This window comes from Amblyraja radiata, chromosome 11, assembly GCF_010909765.2.
Source record: "Amblyraja radiata isolate CabotCenter1 chromosome 11, sAmbRad1.1.pri, whole genome shotgun sequence".
Classification (NCBI taxonomy): Eukaryota; Metazoa; Chordata; class Chondrichthyes; order Rajiformes; family Rajidae; genus Amblyraja; species Amblyraja radiata.
The window spans coordinates 8,476,666-8,495,694 of NC_045966.1; the positions used below are offsets into that span (position 1 = coordinate 8,476,666).

At 48.2% G+C, this 19,029-nt stretch overlaps 2 protein-coding genes across 2 annotated transcripts in view; both read left to right on the forward strand.

Moving 5' to 3' along the window:
* LOC116978253 (solute carrier family 22 member 4-like) overlaps positions 1–19,029 on the forward strand; it is a 267,313-nt gene that overhangs the window by 142,644 nt on the left and 105,640 nt on the right. The window lies entirely within an intron of this gene.
* The window catches only part of LOC116978259 (solute carrier family 22 member 5-like), a 50,689-nt gene continuing 37,276 nt past the window's right edge, over positions 5,617–19,029 (forward strand). The window contains exon 1 of the mRNA XM_033029261.1: positions 5,617–6,240. Within this exon, the coding sequence (XP_032885152.1) occupies positions 5,851–6,240 (390 nt within the window). The 5' untranslated portion in view covers positions 5,617–5,850. The remainder of the gene's footprint in view (positions 6,241–19,029) is intronic.

The following is a 19,029-nucleotide window of genomic DNA, read 5'->3' on the forward strand; positions in this document are numbered from 1 at the left end:
CCAAATGCAGGCAGGTGGGAATAGCGTAGCTGGGTCATGTTGGCCGGTGTGGGCAAGATGGGTCGAAGGGACTGTTTCCACACTGTGTCATTCTATGACTCCATGACACTACAGTATTTAAAGAGACAGATGTCCTTGGTAAAGTTTGTAAAAAGATTTGTTTAAGCAGTCAAATGCTGCTCACAACTTTGCATAATAAGAGTACATATTTGAATGTGAAGGGAAGAACTGCATATATGGTTTAAATTGAAGATAGACAAAACCCTGGAGTAATTCAGCGAGACAGGCAGCATCTCTGGACAGAAGGCATGGGTGATGTTTCGGGTTGAGACCATTCCTCAGACAGACTTTCTCAGTCTGAGGAGGGGGTCTCGACCCAAAACGTCACCCATTCCTTCTCTCCGGAAATGCTGCCTGTTCCGCTGAGTTACTCCAGCATTTTGTGTATATAATTGGTTAATTGTGCATTTCAGTGGGACGATACATGGAAAGAGCCATTTACTACATTACTGTACATCTTCGGAGTGCTGATAGGTTCTGGTGGTTCTGGGGTAATATCGGACAGGTGAGCTTTCTCCTTTGTATTCACAGAGAGATGAGCTTTCTCCTTTTTATTCATCATAAATCTTCTCCATCGCTTTTGTACCCCAAGGCAAGACATTGGCTCGCAGCAATTAGATGCTTTGGTGTCATAGTCATATTCAAACAGCCCTTGCATCCAACTTGCCCACTCCGACCAACATGTCCCATCTTCACTAGTCCCACCTGTCTGTCTTTGGCTCGTATACCTCTAAACCTGTCCTTTCTATTTACATGTCCAATTGGACTCCAAATATATTTTCACGGCTGATTACATCAAACGTGGTACAGCGGTAGAGTAGCTGCTTTACAGCATCAGAGACCCAGGTTCAATCCTGACCATGGGCGCTGTCTGTATGGAGTTTGTATGTTCTCCATGTGACCACGTGGGTTTTCTCCGGGTGCTCTCGTTTTCTCCCAAACTCCAAAGACCTACAGGTTTGTTGGTTAATTGGCTTCAGTAAAAATTTCCAAATTGTCCCTGGTTAGTAGCAAAGTGCTAGTGTACTGGGTGGTCACTGTTCGGTGCAGACTTGGTGGGCCGAAAGGCCTGTTTACGCATTGTATCCCTAAAGTTTAACGTCTGAACCAGAAATGCGGTCTGTGGAATGTAGTGTTAAATATTTTGGGAATAGTTACATATTCAAGCCTGAACACATTTGCTCACATTCAGGTAACTGCAGTGTACTTTTAACCTCTTACTAGACTAAGTGGGACACGTTGGGGCCCATTGGCACACGGGAGGCCTGGCAGCCATTCCCGCCTGTGATGTACAGTGGCTTGCAAAGGTATTCATACCCCTTGAAATTTTCCACATTTTGTCACGTTACAACCACAAACGTATATGTACTTTATTGGGATTTCATGTGATAGACCAACACAAAGTGGCGCATAATTGTGAAGTGGAAGGGAAATGATACATGGTTTTCAAATTTTTTTACAAATAAAAAACTGAAAAGTGTGGCGTGCAAAAGTATTCAGCCCCCCTGAGAATACTTTGTAGAACCACCTTTCGCTGCAATTACCTTTCGCTGCAAGTCTTTTGGGGTATATATCTACCAGCTTTGCACATCTAGAGACTGAAATTTTTGCCCAATCTTCTTTGCAAAATAGCTCAAGATCAGTCAGATTGGATGGAGAGCGTCTGTGGACAGCAATTTTCAAGTCTTGCCACAGATTCTCAATTGGATTTAGGTCTGGACTTTGACTGGTCCATTCTAACACATGAATATGCTTTGATCTAAACCATTCCATTGTAGCTCTGGCTGTATGTTTAGGGTCGTTGTCCTGCTGGAAGGTGAACCTCCGCCCCAGTCTCAAGTCTTTTGCAGACTCCAACAGGTTTTCTTCCAAGATTGCCCTGTATTTGGCTCCATCCATCTTCCCATCAACTCTGACCAGCTTCCCTGTCCCTGCTGAACAAAAGCATCCCCACAGCATGATGCTGCCACCACCATGTTTCACAGTGGGGATGGTGTGTTCAGGGTGATGTGCAGTGTTAGTTTTCCGCCACACATAGCGTTTTGCATTTAGGCCAAAAACTTCAATTTTGTTCTCATCTGACCAGAGCACCTGCCTCCGCATGTTTGCTGTGTCCCCCACATGGCTTGTGGCAAACTGCAAACGGGACTTCTTTTGGCTTTTTTTCAACAATGGCTTTCTTCTTGCCACTCTTCCATAAAGGCCCGATTTGTGTAGTGCACGACTAATAGTTGTCCTGTGGACAGATTCTCCCACCTGAGCTGTGGATCTCTGCAGCTCCTCCAGAGTTACCATGGGCCTCTTGGCTGCTTCTCTGATCAATGCGCTCCTTGCCCGGCCTGTCAGTTTAGGTGGACGGCCATGTCTTGGTAGGTTTGAAGTTGTGCCATACTCTTTCCATTTTCGGATGATGGTTTGAACAGTGCTCCGTGAGATGTTCAAAGCTTGGGATATTTTTTTATAACCTAACCCTGCTTTAAACTTCTCCACAACGTTATCCCTGACCTGTCTGGTGTGTTCCTTGGGCTTCATGGTGCTGTTTGTTCACTAATGTTCTCTAACAAACCTCTGAGGCCTTCACAGACAGCTGTATTTATACTGAGATTAGATTACACACAAGTGGACTCTATTTACTAATTAGGTGACTTCTGAAGGCAATTGGTTGCGCTGGATATTATTTTGGGGTATCAGAGTAAAGGGGGCTGAATACTTTTGCACACCACACTTTTCAGTTTTTTATTTGTAAAAAAATTTGAAAACCATGTATAATTTTCCTTCCACTTCACAATTATGCGCCACTTTGTGTTGGTCTATCACATAAAATCCCAATAAAATACATTTACGTTTGTGGTTGTAACGTGACAATATGTGGAAAAGTTCAAGGGGTATGAATACTTTTGCAAGCCACTGTATATGTAATATAAATGCCAGTGCCTCTTGAGGCCAAAAGCTGAAGCTGGCAAATGTGCCTGTGCCTCGTGATTGAAGACAGGTGACCTAGTAGAAGTTTCCGGGTTATGTAGATTAAAATCCTTCTTCCAAGATGTCGGACTTGTATTAATTATGTTAGTCACAACGGTCTTACAGAAGATGTCACATGGTGTCAGAGGAAAAAACGAAAGAAAAGAATGTCTGGACTCAAGCCACCGAGTCCGCTTTCCCTGCAAGGCAACTTGGCCAAGAATTATAAGGACTGGATAAGGGCATTCCAGCTGTACGAGGCGGCAACAGAACTAACGAATAAGCCAGATAAGATTCGCTGAGCAGCATTTCTCCATGTAGCCGGGCCAGCAGCTCAGGAGATTTATGAGACCTTTGAGTTTTCCCAGGAGGAATGTAACAAAATACAACCGCTGAAGAATAAGTTTCAGACATACTGTGAACCAAAAAAGAACTTAACTGTCTCAAGATACATCTTTAATGCACGTAATCAGCGGCGAGGGGAGACCTTCTCCAGCTACCTGACTGCAGTGAAGTCTTTAGCTAATGATTGCGAGTTTGGCATTATCCATGACTCATTGCTGCGAGACAGAATTGTCTGCGGCATCACCAGCCAGCCACTCCTTGAAAAACTACTACAATGCGATGATTTAACACTGGAAAAATGCAGACATGTGTCTGATAGCTGAAGCAGCAGCCGAACAGATGAAGCAGATTGCCCCAACCGCCATCGACACTGAGGAGACTGTTGATTACTTGAAACAAGACAGCGCCAGTCGGCCATGGAGACGAGGCAGGGATTCGCAACCCAGGCAACCACAGACAGAAATCCGTGATTCTGGTAAGGATACCGTCTGCCGGTCAAGCACCCGCAGGCATAAAGGCAATTACTGCCCTGCTCAGTACACGAGATGTCACACCTACGGAGAGATTGGACATCTTTCCAGATCCCCCGACTGCCCGGTAAATAGAGCGCCTAACAGCAGCCCACATCCCCGACAACATGACCGGCTAATCAGACAAAAGGCCAGGAACTGGAGCCGTGACGTCCTCGACGTCGAATTCCAGATGAACACTTCACCGCTGCCTGAACCAGTGGACGACGATGTTGATGTATTCTACATTGACGCCATGACTGACGCTGTGATTGATTCGACGCGTGAATGGGGACAGATGTGCAGCATCAATAATATGAACATTGAGTTCAAACTTTTGACTCTGGCGCTCAAGTGGACATCCTGCCAGAGCACTTGTTCAGAAAGACTGGTCTTGGCTTACTGAACACGAACGTGACACTGAGGTCATACTCTGGACATACAATGAAACGTGTGGGGTAGGCAAAAGGGAATGTCAAAGTAGGTAAGAAAGAACACAGGGATGTCTTTCAAATAGTGAGGGGGAATGTGAAACCCATATTTGGGAAACTAACTGTGAAAAGTTAGGGCTTCGTGTGTGAAAGGAGGCGGTTGATGGCTTTGAGTGCGAGCCCATCATACACTGCGAGGATCATTGGGAAGGCTAAAAACACATGAGTACAACATAGCGCTGCAAGAGAATGTGCAACCTAAGCAAAATCCGTTAGGTCTGTTCCCCCAACGCGCGGTTGGGGGGGGGGGGGGGGGTTGCGGCTTCACACGCACACTAACTAACCCCCCACACACACAGGTGGGGAGGGGGTAGATGGAGGGTGAGAGGGGAGTAGGGAGAGACGGGGTGGGGAGAGGGGAGGGAGGGGAAGAGCGCTGGGTCCCGTCCCCTCAACGTCCGTTTGGGGGGTGGGGGGGGCCTGCGGCTTCACACGCACACTAACCAGCTCCCACACACATGGGGGAGGAGGATGAGGGGGGGTAGGGGGAGACGGGTGGGGAGAGGGGAGAGCGGGAGAGGAGGGGGAGAGGGATTGGAGGGGGAAGGGGGGGAGAGGGAGGGAGAGAGGGAGGGAGAAGGATATGTAAATGAGACCCATTGCGATTGGACATCTGAGGGATGACATCACACAATGGAACGTGCTGCAACATCAGGCGGGGGGGGCGGGGCAGGGGCTGGAGCAAAGGCATATGTAAATGAGATCCATTCCGATTGGACATCTGTGAGCACTGGGCATTGTGACATCACACGATGGAACGTTCATCAACGGGGAGAAGGGGAGGAGATTCACAAACGCCTAAAATGAATATTCGAGAAATAGAACCTGTGGGAACCAACACGACAGTTTTAAATATATATAGATAGGTAGATAGATAGATAAGATGCCCAAGATAGAACAATTAAGTTCTTACATGAAATTGCACAACATTTTAAATTTGCCCGGGTACACATGACGAATAATAAACCTAAACCTTATCCACTGAGTTCCTCCAGCACTTTTGCAAATAACTTTAGGGGTTTTTTTTGTTTCCTTGATTTACAATTGTTTTGACTGTGAGTTACCGCACAAAACGTTCCTTGCCCTTCCAGTTTAAGCAAGTGGCAAATGAGCTGATCTAGATTCATCCCTCTCTCAGCTGTAAAGAGTTGTAAAGAAAGGTCCGAAGAAGGGTCTCGTCCCGAAAGATCCTTTTCCTTTTCTCCAGAGGTGCAGCCTGACCCGCTCCTGCGTTACTCCAGCATTTTGTGTGTCTCACACAGCAAAGCGCTGAAAGCTTAATAATTCGTCACTGCTGTCAACAAGAAAAATAATCACAAATTCAACCCTCCTCGGAAATCACAGGCAAATTAGCAAGATAAGGTGAAGTTGCGAATAGATTTAAATACATTATTTGTAATTCAAATATTGGACATTTTAATCTCCCAGCAGATAGTTGTTCCAGTTTGTAGTCTGCAAGTTAGGTGGCTGCCGGTGCAACTAACATGCGGGATTACGAGGAAATAACAGCCTTCCTGGGGGAATGGGGACCCTTCCAAAGATTCATCTTCCTTCTCTTGAGCGCCAGCATCTTCCCCAATGGTTTCTGCGGAATGTCCATCATTTTCGTCGGCGATATCCCCGAGTATGTCTGCCTGATTCCTGAGAATCTCAACCTCAGCCAAGCCTGGATGAACAAAACCATCCCCTTGGTTCAAAAGGGAAGCGAAGTCCAGTACAGCCGGTGCAGACGCTACCGGTTGGAATCGATAGTGAACCTGTCCCTGACAATTCCCGATCCGGATCTCTTCAATGTCTCGCAGATTGAGAAGGAGCCGTGCCTGGATGGATGGGTGTACAGCAAGGAGCAGTACATCTCCACTATCGTCACCGAGGTAAGTACCTGGAGCGAGACACTGCCCACAGTAGTTAACCCCGAATGTTGACTCAGGTAATTACTAGTGTAGCAACTTACATACCTTATGAATAGACACAGAATGCTGGACACAAATGTGTACCAAATGCTCCAAAGACTTGAAGATAGAGAAATCAATAGTTATAGTTCCTTCATACATATTTCGTCTGCACCACTGCGACCAGCATCAGCAGATCCTTCCAACATACATTGTGTCATTTTTCGTAAACTAGCATCTGCAGTTCCTTGTGTTTACATTGTTGACAGCTTAGTCGAAACAAGGAACTGCAGTCAGACACAAAACGCTGGAGTAACTCAGTGGGTCAGGCAGCATCATTGGAGAAGGCGAATAAGTGACATTAGGGGTCAAGAACTGCAAATGTTGGCTTACACGAAAGGACACAATGCTAGAGCAACTCAAAGGGTCAGGCAGTATCTCAGCAGAACATGGATAGATGTTTTGAATCGCGACCCTTCAAGGAAAGATCCCAACCCAAAATGTCACCCATTCATGTTCTCCAGAGATGCTTCATGAACCGCTGAGAGTCTAATATTTGTGTCCTTTGGTTGAGTATTTTGTTTGGCCTATTGCTCTGACTTTGGGGGATGTTTCAGTCTAGAAGGGTCTGCATCTGGGTTTAGTTTTACTATTGTTGCGTGTACCAAGGTACAGCGAAAAGCTTTGTTATGCAAGCTATCCGCACAGATCAGATATACTGCACCAAAATAGAATCAAGTCAAACTCAAGTACAAAAAATGGTGCAAAGAGGAAGATACAGAGTGTAGAATATAGTAATTACTCATTCGTTCATTTGATGGGCTCCATTTTCAGAAAGGTGGTGTAAAATAGTTGAACTGTTGGGAGAATTCAGTGAGTCAGGAGGCAGCTTTAGTCTGAAGAAGGGTCCTGACCTGAATCATCTCCTGTCCTTTCCACAGATGCTGGATGTTTTTATTGAATTTATGTATATACGAGACCAAGTGGGACCCGTTCCCCCAACGCAATATTCCTCCACTCACCCGTTCCCCCAACGCAACCCGTTCCCCCAACGCAATATTCCAACACTCACCCATAGCCCCCAACTGCGCAGGCGCGGCTCATTTCTCCGCTTTTCACCCTCCCTCTTCTTTCCCCTCTTCTCCCCCATCCCCCACTCCCACCCCCACTCCCTCCCTCATCTCTCCCTCCCTCTCCTTTCTCCTACCTCCAGTCACTCCCTCCCTCCCTCCATAACCCCTCTCCCCTACCTACCCCCCTTGATGTCCATGTGAGGTGGAAGCTGCTGTTTTTTAAAATATAAATGAGATTCCATTGAGATGCCATTGTGGGGTGGAACACTGCTGACGGCTGTTTATGTAAATTAGACCCCATTAGTCATAGCTACTAACTGTCAGTGCAAGTTCAAGTGATTTTTCTCAAACTGGATTTTGTAAAATTTTAAATGCGAAAAACTTGTAAAATATATCATCAATCTGAAAGAAACTTGATAAACCACACCACAGGACAATGGCGAGGGGCAGAGGCAGAGAGAGGGGGGAGTTAGGGGTGGAGAGAGGGGGGGATAAGGGGAGAGGGGGAGGGAGGGGGTGATTGGAGGAAAGGGGGTGAGGGAGATGGGGGGAAAAGGGTGGAGGGGGAAAGGGGTCGGGAGGGGGGAGAGGAGGTGGAGAGGAAGAGGGGAGAGGGGGGAAAGGAGAGGGGGGAGAGAGAGCTAGAGAGAGGGGCAGAAAGAGAGAGGGGCAAAGAGAGAGAGAGGCAGAGGGAGGGGGCAGAGAGAGAGAGGGAGGGGCAGGGTAAGAGGGGCAGAGAGAGAGAGAGAGAGCCCCCCCTCCCCCACACACACTCGAGTCCATTCATTGGCACCGGGGAGTGCAAATGCTACCCTGCAATGTTTTACACTATCAATAACTTGTGAAATATATAATACCAAACTTAATACGAATGGCCACGGGACAGAGGTGAGTAAGGTGGCAGCTGAGATCCCATTGTCGGTCATTGTCAGGTGGTGGAATGTTCACTGCAATGTATGTAAATGTACAAAGGTGAGTACGGTGGTGCAAACATTTTTGCGCCATTGTGTATCATTTTCACGTAGTTTCGTGAGCTCACTCACACACACACACGTGGACAGACAAAAAAAAGATGAGTGTTTTAGAGAGAGATTAATGGATGATGGAGAATGGAGGATGGAGGATGGAGGATAGGGGATAGAGGGATAGAGGGATGGATGGACTTGGCAAGATCAACGATGGGAAAAAGCTGAGTAAGGTTCTGCAAACATTTTAGCACTACCGTGTACCATTTTGGTGTAGTTACAATCTCAATCATAGACACACACACACACATAGATAGAAACAAGACGATAGATGGATAGATTGATAGGTACACAAAATTGCTGGAGGAACTCAGCGGGTGCAGCAGCATCTATGGAGCGAAGGAAATAGGCGACGTTTCGGGCCGAAACCCTTCTTCAGACAGCTAGATGGATTGATAGATGGATAGAAGGATGGATCCACACATACACATATCATGTGTTTATCGCACACATATAAATGAGCCTAAATGAGCATCACACGGGAGGGCTGGTCCCCCAACGCAATATTCCACCACTCCACCAATTCCAAGATTGGTGGCTAGTGGGGGGCTTTCTGGAGTGCTAGTATGTGTGTTGTGAGCTGAAGGGACTGGATTCCAGAGGGCTAGTATGGACTTTGTGGGCCGAATGGATTATTGAGCTGGCGGCTCAGTCACTCATGCGTGTTGTGCTGGCAACTCACTCACTTACGGCTGGTGGGCTGGCAGTTGACTCATGGCTATACCTTGAAATTCCAATTCAAGCACGGTGCAAGGCCATCAAATTCAAGTGCAGTCCCCTCAAGCAGGGTGCAAGGCCACCAAATTCAAGTGCAGTTTCATACCATTTCACGCAGGGTACAAGGCCACTAAAGACAGCAAGTCGTGGCCTCTGCCTCCTCCATCTTGCAGAGACTGAGCCACTTCTGGGTTTTATTTTCCCACCCCCTCCCACCAGAAGGGGCGTGGCCTTCATGACATGATTGACAGGAGAGAGAATCTCAACATTTTTTAAATACGAATAAATCTTTTATTTTTCATCGATGGGAAAAATCCTCGGCACCTGATGAGCGGAGGGTGACTCTGAGTAAGATGGCCAAAGATCACAGCCGTACGTAGTAGCGCTTTTTTCTAAAATCAATACAGCAAACAGGTATTGGTCAAGATTAGACTTTTAATTATATAGAAGGCAAGGCAACTTTAATTGGGCAAGGCAACTTTAATTAGGCAAGGCAACACAGCTTTAGCATTTCCAAACCAAAGGCAACACAGCTTTAGCATTTCCAAACTATATTTTCAAACCACATTAAGGGCACTGACAGGTCAGTAAAACCACTCACAGTTTAGTAGACATGTGTTCAATGTTATTCACAGCTCAGACTGTGAGACATGACCCTCTCGCCCCCCTCCCATCTTGCAGAGACTGTGAGGCACTCAACACTGGCCTTCAGGAGAGAGAATCTCAACATTTTTTAAACATTAATAAGACTTTTATTTTCCATTGATGGGAAAAATCCCATTGTGGTAGCGTTTTTTCATAAAATCAATATGCAGTGCAAAAACGCTACCACAATACGATTTTCCCATCGATGAAAAATAAAAGACTTATTAATGTTTTTAAAATGTTGAGATTCTCTTTCCTGTCAATCACGCCATGAAGGCCACGCCCCTTCCGGAGGGAGGGGGAGGGACTATAAACCCGGAAGTGTTGAGCGCCTCAGCCAGTCTCTGCAAGATGGGGGAAGCGAGAGGGTCACGTCACTCAGTGAGCTGTGAATAACACTGAACACCTGTCTACTAAACTGTGAGTGCCCTTAATGCTAAAGTGTTGGTTGCTTTGAAAATGCTAAACTGTTGGTTACTTTGAAAATGCTAAAGTGTTGGTTGCTTTGAAAATGCAAAGGTGTTGGTTGCTTTGAAAATGCTAACGTGCTGGTTGCTTTGAAAATGCAACAGTGTTGGTTGCTTTGAAAATGCTGAAGTGTTGGTTGCTTTGAAAATGCTGAAGTGTTGGTGGCTTTGAAAATGCTAAAGCTGCCTTTGCCTTTGGTTTGAAAATGCTAAAGCCGCCTTTGTAGGTATGTTACAAAACTTACCTTCAGCGGCGCTGCAGTTCTGTCACTGGCCGTGTGTGCGACTTTGGCTCCTTTGAGAGGGGAGCGGGTTTAAAATGACATTTTTCTCCAGCCTGTTCAAATCGATCTTTGTCAGGCTGTTTAGTTGCTGAAGAAAAATCGCTCCGACTGCCGTTATATCAAGTTTATTAAAATTAGCGCTGGATAATTTAATAGCAGGAGTAAAATTAAAATCATCTTCTAAAGCCGACAACGGGACAGATCTCACGTACGGGACAAAGCAAGGTACGCCGTTTATTTTTAGATATATACGTGCTTCTTAGGATGCCACGGCACACACAGTCCATAATCCGCTGAAAGGCCTGCGCAGCGTTCTTCAAACCAAACGGCATCCGCACAAATTCAAACAGTCCAAATGGCGTTACAATGGATGTCTTAGGGATATCGTCGGGGTGGACCGGAATTTGGTTTGACCCTCGCACGAGGTCCACCTTGGAGAACACCGATGCTCCGGCCAGATGGGCATTGAAGTCCTGAATGTGCGGGACCGGGTACCTGTCGGCGACGGTCGCATCATTCAGGCGACCGTAATCCCCACACGGGCGCCAGCCCCCTCCCGCTTTAGGGACCATGTGGAGCGGTGACGCCCGTGGGCTATCGGTGGGGCACACGATGCCCATTGCTTCCATCAGGCAGAACTCCTACCAAGCCAGACGAAGCTTGTCTGGTGCGGGACGACGCAACCGGGCGTGCACAGGCGGGCCAGTAGTAGGCATATGGTGCTCCACCCCATGCTTGGCGGTGGAGGAGCAGAAGTGGGGTTTGAGGATGTCCGGAAAATCTGCCAGGATGCGCGCGAAAGTCGCATCCACGGACAACAGGGGACCATCAGGGCATGATACGGGATCACCAATGCAGAGGAAGACCGGCTCCAGCGCCGCCGCTTGACATCCACAAGCAGTGAATGGGCTCGAAGGAAGTCGACGCCCAGCAGCGCCTGGGAAACGTTGGCAATGACGAACTGCCACGAAAAGCAGCTGCGGCCAAAGGTGAGGGTGATGGTGCGAACTCCGTAGGTGTGAATAGCACTCCCGTTCGCCGTGGTGAGGAGGGGGCCGTGTTTGCCCGCACAGATGTCTGCGATGGAGAGAGGCAGAACACTCACTTCCGCACCAGTGTCCATGAGGAATCGATCCCAGTGCTGCGATCCCAGGCGAAGACGCGATGAATATGGCCGACCGCCGAAGGAATCACTGACGACTGGTCCCTTCGTTTCCCGGGAACGAACAGATTGGGCGACATTGCCTGGCTGCAGCTCCCCAGCGACGATGACAATAGCACCAACCCCCTCTGCTGCCGTCTGGTGGAACTGCAGGCGAAGTTGGCTGGATTGAACACCAGCGACCTCTGCTGGCGTTGAGTAGAACGGCAGGCGAGCCGTGTTGGAAAGATGTGCCTGGATTAGAATGCCCGTTGGCGGACAGATTTCGCCGCGGGGGCCGACTGGGAAACACGGTCAATAGCGGCCCCGACCTGCTCTGAGTCTCCCGACGCCACGGGAATGACGGCCAGCGCTTCCAGGTCCCGTTGGCGGGACATCCACAACTGGTCAGCGCGCTCGGCCAGCTTCTGCGTGTCGGCAAAGATTCAGATTCAGATTCAGATTCAATTTTAATTGTCATTGTCAGTGTACAGTACAGAGACAACGAAATGCATTTAGCATCTCCCTGGAAGAGCGACATAGCAAATGATTTGAATAAATAATAATAAGTGATTGGCAGTCACCAAGGTACGTTTTTGAGTAGAGTGACAGCCGCCGGGAAGAAGCTGTTCCTGGGCCTGCTGGTTCGGCAACGGAGAGACCTGTAGCGCCTCCCGGATGGTAGGAGGGTAAACAGTCCATGGTTGGGGTGAGAGCAATCCTTGGCGATGCTGAGCGCCCTCCGCAGACAACGCTTGCTTTGGACAGACTCAATGGAGGGGAGCGAGGAACCTCAGATTCAGATTCAGATTCAATTTTAATTGTCATTGTCAGTGTACAATACAGAGACAACGAAATGCATTTAGCATCTCCCTGGAAGAGCGACATAGCAAATGATTTAAATAAATAATAATAAGTGATAATAAGTGTCCGGGGGGTGGGGGGGTGATTGGCAGTCACCGAGGTACGTTGTTGAGTAGAGTGACAGCCGCCGGGAAGAAGCTGTTCCTGGACCTGCTGGTTCGGCAACGGAGAGACCTGTAGCGCCTCCCGGATGGTAGGAGGGTAAACAGTCCATGGTTGGGGTGAGAGCAGTCCTTGGCGATGCTGAGCGCCCTCCGCAGATAACGCTTGCTTTGGACAGACTCAATGGAGGGGAGCGAGGAACCGGTGATGCGTTGGGCAATTTTCACCACCCTCTGCAATGCCTTCCGGTCGGAGACAGAGCAGTTGCCATACCATACTGTGATGCAGTTGGTAAGGATGCTCTCGATGGTGCAGCGGTAGAAGTTCACCAGGATCTGAGGAGACAGATGGACCTTCTTCAGTCTCCTCAGGAAGAAGAGACGCTGGTGAGCCTTCTTGATCAGAGTTGAGGTATTGTGGGTCCAAGAGAGGTCATCGGAGATGTTGACTCCCAGGAACCTGAAGCTAGAAACACGTTCCACCTCCGTCCCGTTAATGTGGATGGGGGTGTGCGTGCCGCCCCTGGACTTCCTGAAGTCTACAATGAGCTCCTTGGTCTTCTTGGAGTTAAGGGCCAGGTTGTTGTCAGCGCACCATGCTGCTAAGTGCTGGAGCTCCTCCCTGTAGGCCGACTCATCGTTGTTGCTGATGAGGCCAATCACCGTTGTATCATCTGCATACTTGAAGATGGTGTTAGTACCATGTACAGGTGTGCAGTCATAGGTGAAGAGGGAGTAAAGGAGGGGGCTCAGCACACAGCCCTGTGGAACACCGGTGTTCAGGGTGAGGGTTGAAGAGGTGTGCTTGTCTAACCTAACAGACTGGGGTCTGTTGGTTAGAAAGTCCAGTATCCAGTTGCAGAGGGAGGGGTCGATGCCCAGGTTACCAAGTTTGGTGATCAGTTTTGATGGTATAATGGTGTTGAATGCTGAGCTGTAATCGATGAACAGCATTCTTACGTAAGTGTCTCTGTTGTCGAGGTGGGAGAGGGCGGAGTGAAGTGCCGTTGAGATGGCATCCTCCGTACTCCTGTTCTTGCGGTAGGCAAACTGATAGGGATCCAGTGTGGGGGGTAGGCAGCTTTTGAGGTGTGCCAGGACCAGCCTCTCGAAGCACTTGGTGATGATGGGGGTAAGTGCAACTGGGCGGAAGCCGTTGAGGCTTGCCGCAGTGGAGTGTTTTGGCACTGGCACGATGGAGGTGGTTTTAAGGCACGTGGGGACAACTGCTTGGGCAAGTGACAGGTTGAAGATGTCAGTCCAGACGTCTGTCAGCTGCGCAGCACAGGCCCTGAGCACGCGTCCGGGAATGCCGTCAGGGCCAGCAGCTTTACGTGCATTAGTCCTACTCAGTGCCACGTATACGTCGTAGGGGGTGAGTGTGAGGTGTTGGCGATCGGCAAGTAGCACAGCCTTGATGGTATCAGTGGCGAGCTGCAGGTGGATGTCAGACGGGAGCTGCTGCGGGTAAGCGAATTTAAATAGGAAACAAGGTCCGTGGTCACCCATTAGGGCGAGCATGTCCTCCAGAAGGGCCGATGGTCGGCGGTCACTGAGGCCGTCCATTTGGAGAATCCGAGCTGCCTGCTCAGATTCACTAAGGCCAAAGCTCCTGATAAGCAGGGCCTTAAGGCCCCTATATTTGTTAGCTACCGGGGGGTTGCTGAGGTAAGGCTTAACCCACTTTGTGGTCGCTTCTCGCGGCCTACCATCTGGATTGGCACAGCCTTTTCTGCCGGAGACCGGCCAGAGCTTCAACGGCGGCGCAGCACTGAATTCCATCGCGGAGCGGGACGATGCCTTACCGGGATCGCCGTGTTGAAGCACCGGGTGTTAGGCCTGCTGACTTGAACACTGTGGAGCTGTGGTCTGTGGTCTGCGGAGATTCCAGCCGCAGGTGGCGCTGACTTTATACATCGCAGAGGCCTGGGATCTTTTTCCGAGGATCGCCAGTGTTGGAGCTCCACCCAGCTCGGCCTGTGGATTCGGGAGCAGCGGTCTCCAGTAGGAAGCGGCCAATTCGGAAACTCCAAGCCGCTGAGAGTGTTCTTCCGTTCCGACGCCGGAGTTCCATCATTCCGGAGAAAGGGCCTGAAATATCGGGCTGCCGTTGCGGCGATTGCGGAGGCCTCAATAGGCCCCAACCATGGGTGAACAAGAGGAAGAAGACTGAACTTTATTGCCTTCCCACTCAATGGGAAACGTTGATTCAGCTGTGGGGGGATGTTTTTATGTTTTATGTTAAATTCTATAGTGTTGTGTTTATCTTATTTGTGTGCTGCATGGTAACTCAAATTCCAGTGCACCAATTGGTGTATGTGACAATAAATGTCCTTTGTCCTTTGTCCTTTGAATGATCTTTACTGCATCAGCGTCCAGGATGATATATATAGCGATGTTACAAAACGTACCTTCAGCGGCGTTGCAATTCTGCCACTGGCCGTGTACGCGACTTTGCCGCCTTTGATGGGGGGGGGGGGGGAGGATTAATATGCCGTTTTCGTCTGCCTGTCAGAGGCGGACTTCCTCGGGCTGCTAGCTGATGAAGAAAAGTCGATTGGACTTCCGTTCCCGATTTTTAAATTTATTTAATCGCGAGACAATTTAATAATTACATTAAAATAAAAAGCAACTTCTAACGCCCTCGATGCCTACAACGTGACGGATCGCATGAACGGGACAAAACAAAATGTAAGTCGTTTATTTTACATATATACTTGTTTCTTGGGATGGCTTTAATCAAATTTTACGATGCGAAAATGTGATTTGAGCCCCATACGAACCGGCAGTGTTTTTCCTGCCTATATGGGGTTCAAATTCACTGCAAATGCAACTTTCCAATCGATCAAGTTCCAGAAAAACCCACTCGCAAGATGATTTAAATGCTCTTTTTTTTGGACAATCATGTCATAAGAGCATCTAAATTGTCTATGTTTTGTGTTATTGTCTACCGATAGTCAATATTTTTATACTAAATATCAATTTTAGTCCCATGTATTGTGCAAAAAAATAATAATTTTAATTATATTGAGTGGATGTTTCTAGATTAATTTATGGGAATTAAACATTAAATTCCTTCTATCTGGCATATAAATTCATGACTGAGATTTAAAAATCATGTTATATTGTGAATTCTTGTGTGAATGGGATTAGTTTGTTATATGGATACAGGCTATTTTTTTTTTAAATATCCTTTTCTTAAGAAATGGAATCTACAGGACATTCTTAATGGGAAAGTAGTGGGCAGAAAGGCATATCACGTGTGGTTTGAAGAGCAAAAACTTGAGGAAAAACAAGGTGTACAGAGTTGCTTATTGGTTACAATCTCAGGAGTATGATGATGCTACTGATTATGATATGCCAATGTACCAGCTGTAGGGGTTTTGCGTTTCCCTTTACTCCACAAAAAGGATTCCCCTAGGTTCTAGACCTCGGAATTATGGTGGGATATGATAAAAAGGTTGAATTGACCAGAGTGTGCTGATGAGAGAAAACAGAAACCAAGATGGACTCAAAGCAAGTCTAAATTACAGGCTTTATTAAACAATGAGAAATCGAATCTCACCAACACTACATAATCAGTGGCTAAACTTATGCATTAAACTAAGACTATGGATGGAAAACTAACGGGCACGTCGTGAAACTTACTTTAACACAAGTTTACTCCCCCTCGACCTCTATCCTATTTCGGGAATTTTCACCAGGTCACCAGGATACTCACAGCTAAGTCGATGCAGGCCCACGAGCTGTCCAGCAGAGCAGGAAGAGCAGGAAGAGAGAGAGAGTTCTGGCTTGACTTCGACTTTTATACCTGAGCTTCCTTTGAAACCCCCAGGTGGTCCTCTGGATAAAAGGGGTTCTTTTGATGTTTCCCAGTTTCGATCTGGCATGAACAATAGGCTTCCGATGATAAGGGGTTTGCTGATGTCATGATCCCTCAGCCTGATCGTTATCATCCCCGATGGTGATTGTGCTTGTGCTGGCCTGTTTACCACCGTCTGCTGAGGCTTGGTTCCTCCCTTTGTGTATCCAAGAGAATCTCGTTATCTCCGTCTCAGCCTTTCCTGTTCACACCGTTGTGTGATGTCCAAGTCCACAGGCCAGACGGGTTTGATTCTTGATGTGTATTGGGGGGGGTTTTCCGTTGCAGCCAGCAAATTTGTCTTTTAAAATATCCATGTGCTTATCCAATTTCTTCCATAATTTTGGAGGATTTGCCCAAATAACTTACATGCCCCTACGACACGTCCAGGCTCGCACGGACCGTGTCGATTGACAAAGTTAGTGGGCAATCCTCCAGCCTCAAGAGCTGTAAACACTCCTGGTGAGAAGGTGAAATTATGTACCCCGAAAGCCCCCTTAATCGCTAAACTAGGCCCTCGAAGCACATTAACTTACACTATACACCTTTTACTTTACATCAATCCCACAAACCATACAGTACCCTCACGACCATTCCCTGAAAATGCAGGGATTACAACTTATGTACAAAAACTATTGCACTAGAGTACAGACATTTTTACAGTGATGGGGTGTCGTTACGGTGACGTCGGGCGGCTCGATTTACCAGCCGTTGTAATTTGGCCATCCTCCTCCGCCTTTTAAATTTGCAATTAATGCATAGCAAATACACCACAATTATCATCTGGCAGATGATCAGAACATGGGACACGATGCGGACCCATGCTGGTACTATGATCCAGGACTCCAGGTCCCACCAACTTGGAGACTTGATCTCTTCGATATCCCTGGCGATATCCAGAGTCTTTTGTTCCAGGGAGAAGAAGTGTTTGTGCGACAACTCGATCGCCACCAGCAACTCTTTTAATTTTTCATTCACTGGGGGAATATCATACCCAAAATGGGCAACATAATTAAATAAGTCAGTTACATTTTCTCGTACCGAGAGGTGAACCGAAGAAGGTTCCGGGATGGGTAATATTCGCTGCTGTGCCACATGGACTTCTGCCCTGGGTTTAAAGCAGAAGCTGCTGTGCGGTATCGGGCACCACAGCTGTGATCCGTGCTGATACCGCTGGGCACTTGTGGTGACACAGTACGTCCCACTGCCTATATACGCCACCTGTGGAGGGACATGGTCTGCCGCCATCGCCTCCATGGTGCAGTTTATAGGCTGTGCCCCAACAGTCCTGAACCCACACTGAGGCCTAGCCTCAGCGCCCATGTGCTGGGGACACAGGATTACCTGTGCTCCCCGGCTCCGACAACCCAAAAGGTCAATGCCTGTCACAGCTTGCTCCCTCACTATGACATAGGGCGGGACCTTCCCGTAGCGAATATGCACCCCCCCACGAACAACTCCCACGTTCTCCACTCGGTACAGAGGAGCTGGTCGTGCCGAGGTTCCCGTCACCGGGATTCTTACGACCACTCCCATTATGGTGTGATTGGATTTTCCGCAATCCACCGGTGCCGGGTAGGCCTCGGAGGCCACACGAAGCTGACAAGGACTCAAAGTGCTGTTATAAGGGTATAGCGCTGCTAGGTGCTGGTTGCTTATCCAGGAGGGGACCCGACCTTGCCTCAGGTCTTCCAGGTTGCTCCTCCCCTCCCCCAACAACCACGCACCATACAGCCCACACACCTCATTCTGTGCAGCCTGATCGGACGCATTCCGGTCCTCTTTAATCAAAGCGTTTATCGTTTTTGCATGTGTCTCCAATTGTGCTATGATTTCTTTTAGATGTAGAGTCATTGCCACCTCTTCGTGTAGTCCCGATCCTACCACCGCATTTTCCTCCCCCAGAACCTTTCTTAACTGGCCCTTCAACTGATTGATCTGCAAGGCCAGTTCTACGTTGTCCATGCTATTAATAATAGACGTCCCCGTGTTAAATGCTGTAAACCCGTCGTTAACCACCCCTCGTCTTTGCCTACCGGACCCCAAAGTGAAATCCCCTCCCCCGTGGTACATCTCTTCTATGTCTATGTCCCCAAAATCCAGGTTGTGGAATTTCTGGAACATGTCTTTTAGCAGGGCCTGATATAATAATTCCGTCTCGCGGGGGCACCATGCGGGTACTCCTCCGTGTCCCCGTGACGCGCCACGCACATCCGGAGGCACATCGTTGCCATCATCCATACGGCGGGGTTATCCATCTGGAAAACAAAGCAAAACACCTCCTTGCCTCCACAAAGCTATCCGCCTAAAATGGCATTTGGGGTTTTGTTTTGTCTGTTGTGGTCTACTTTTCCACAGCACATCCCTTTGATCCCGTACTGTCTGTCCCTGTACTCCCCTGTAGCTATACAAAACCCATATAAATTACGCTAACTACATCTACTTACATACAAACCAAAGCTATATACAACGCCACCCGTCTCCGGGTGGCCAACTCATAACTGGTCCCCGTCACGCTGGGGCCATCCCTCTGGTGGGCCCACCCGTGCAGGCCAGAACTCCTCCTGTCGATGGGGCTGACTGCCCCTCATC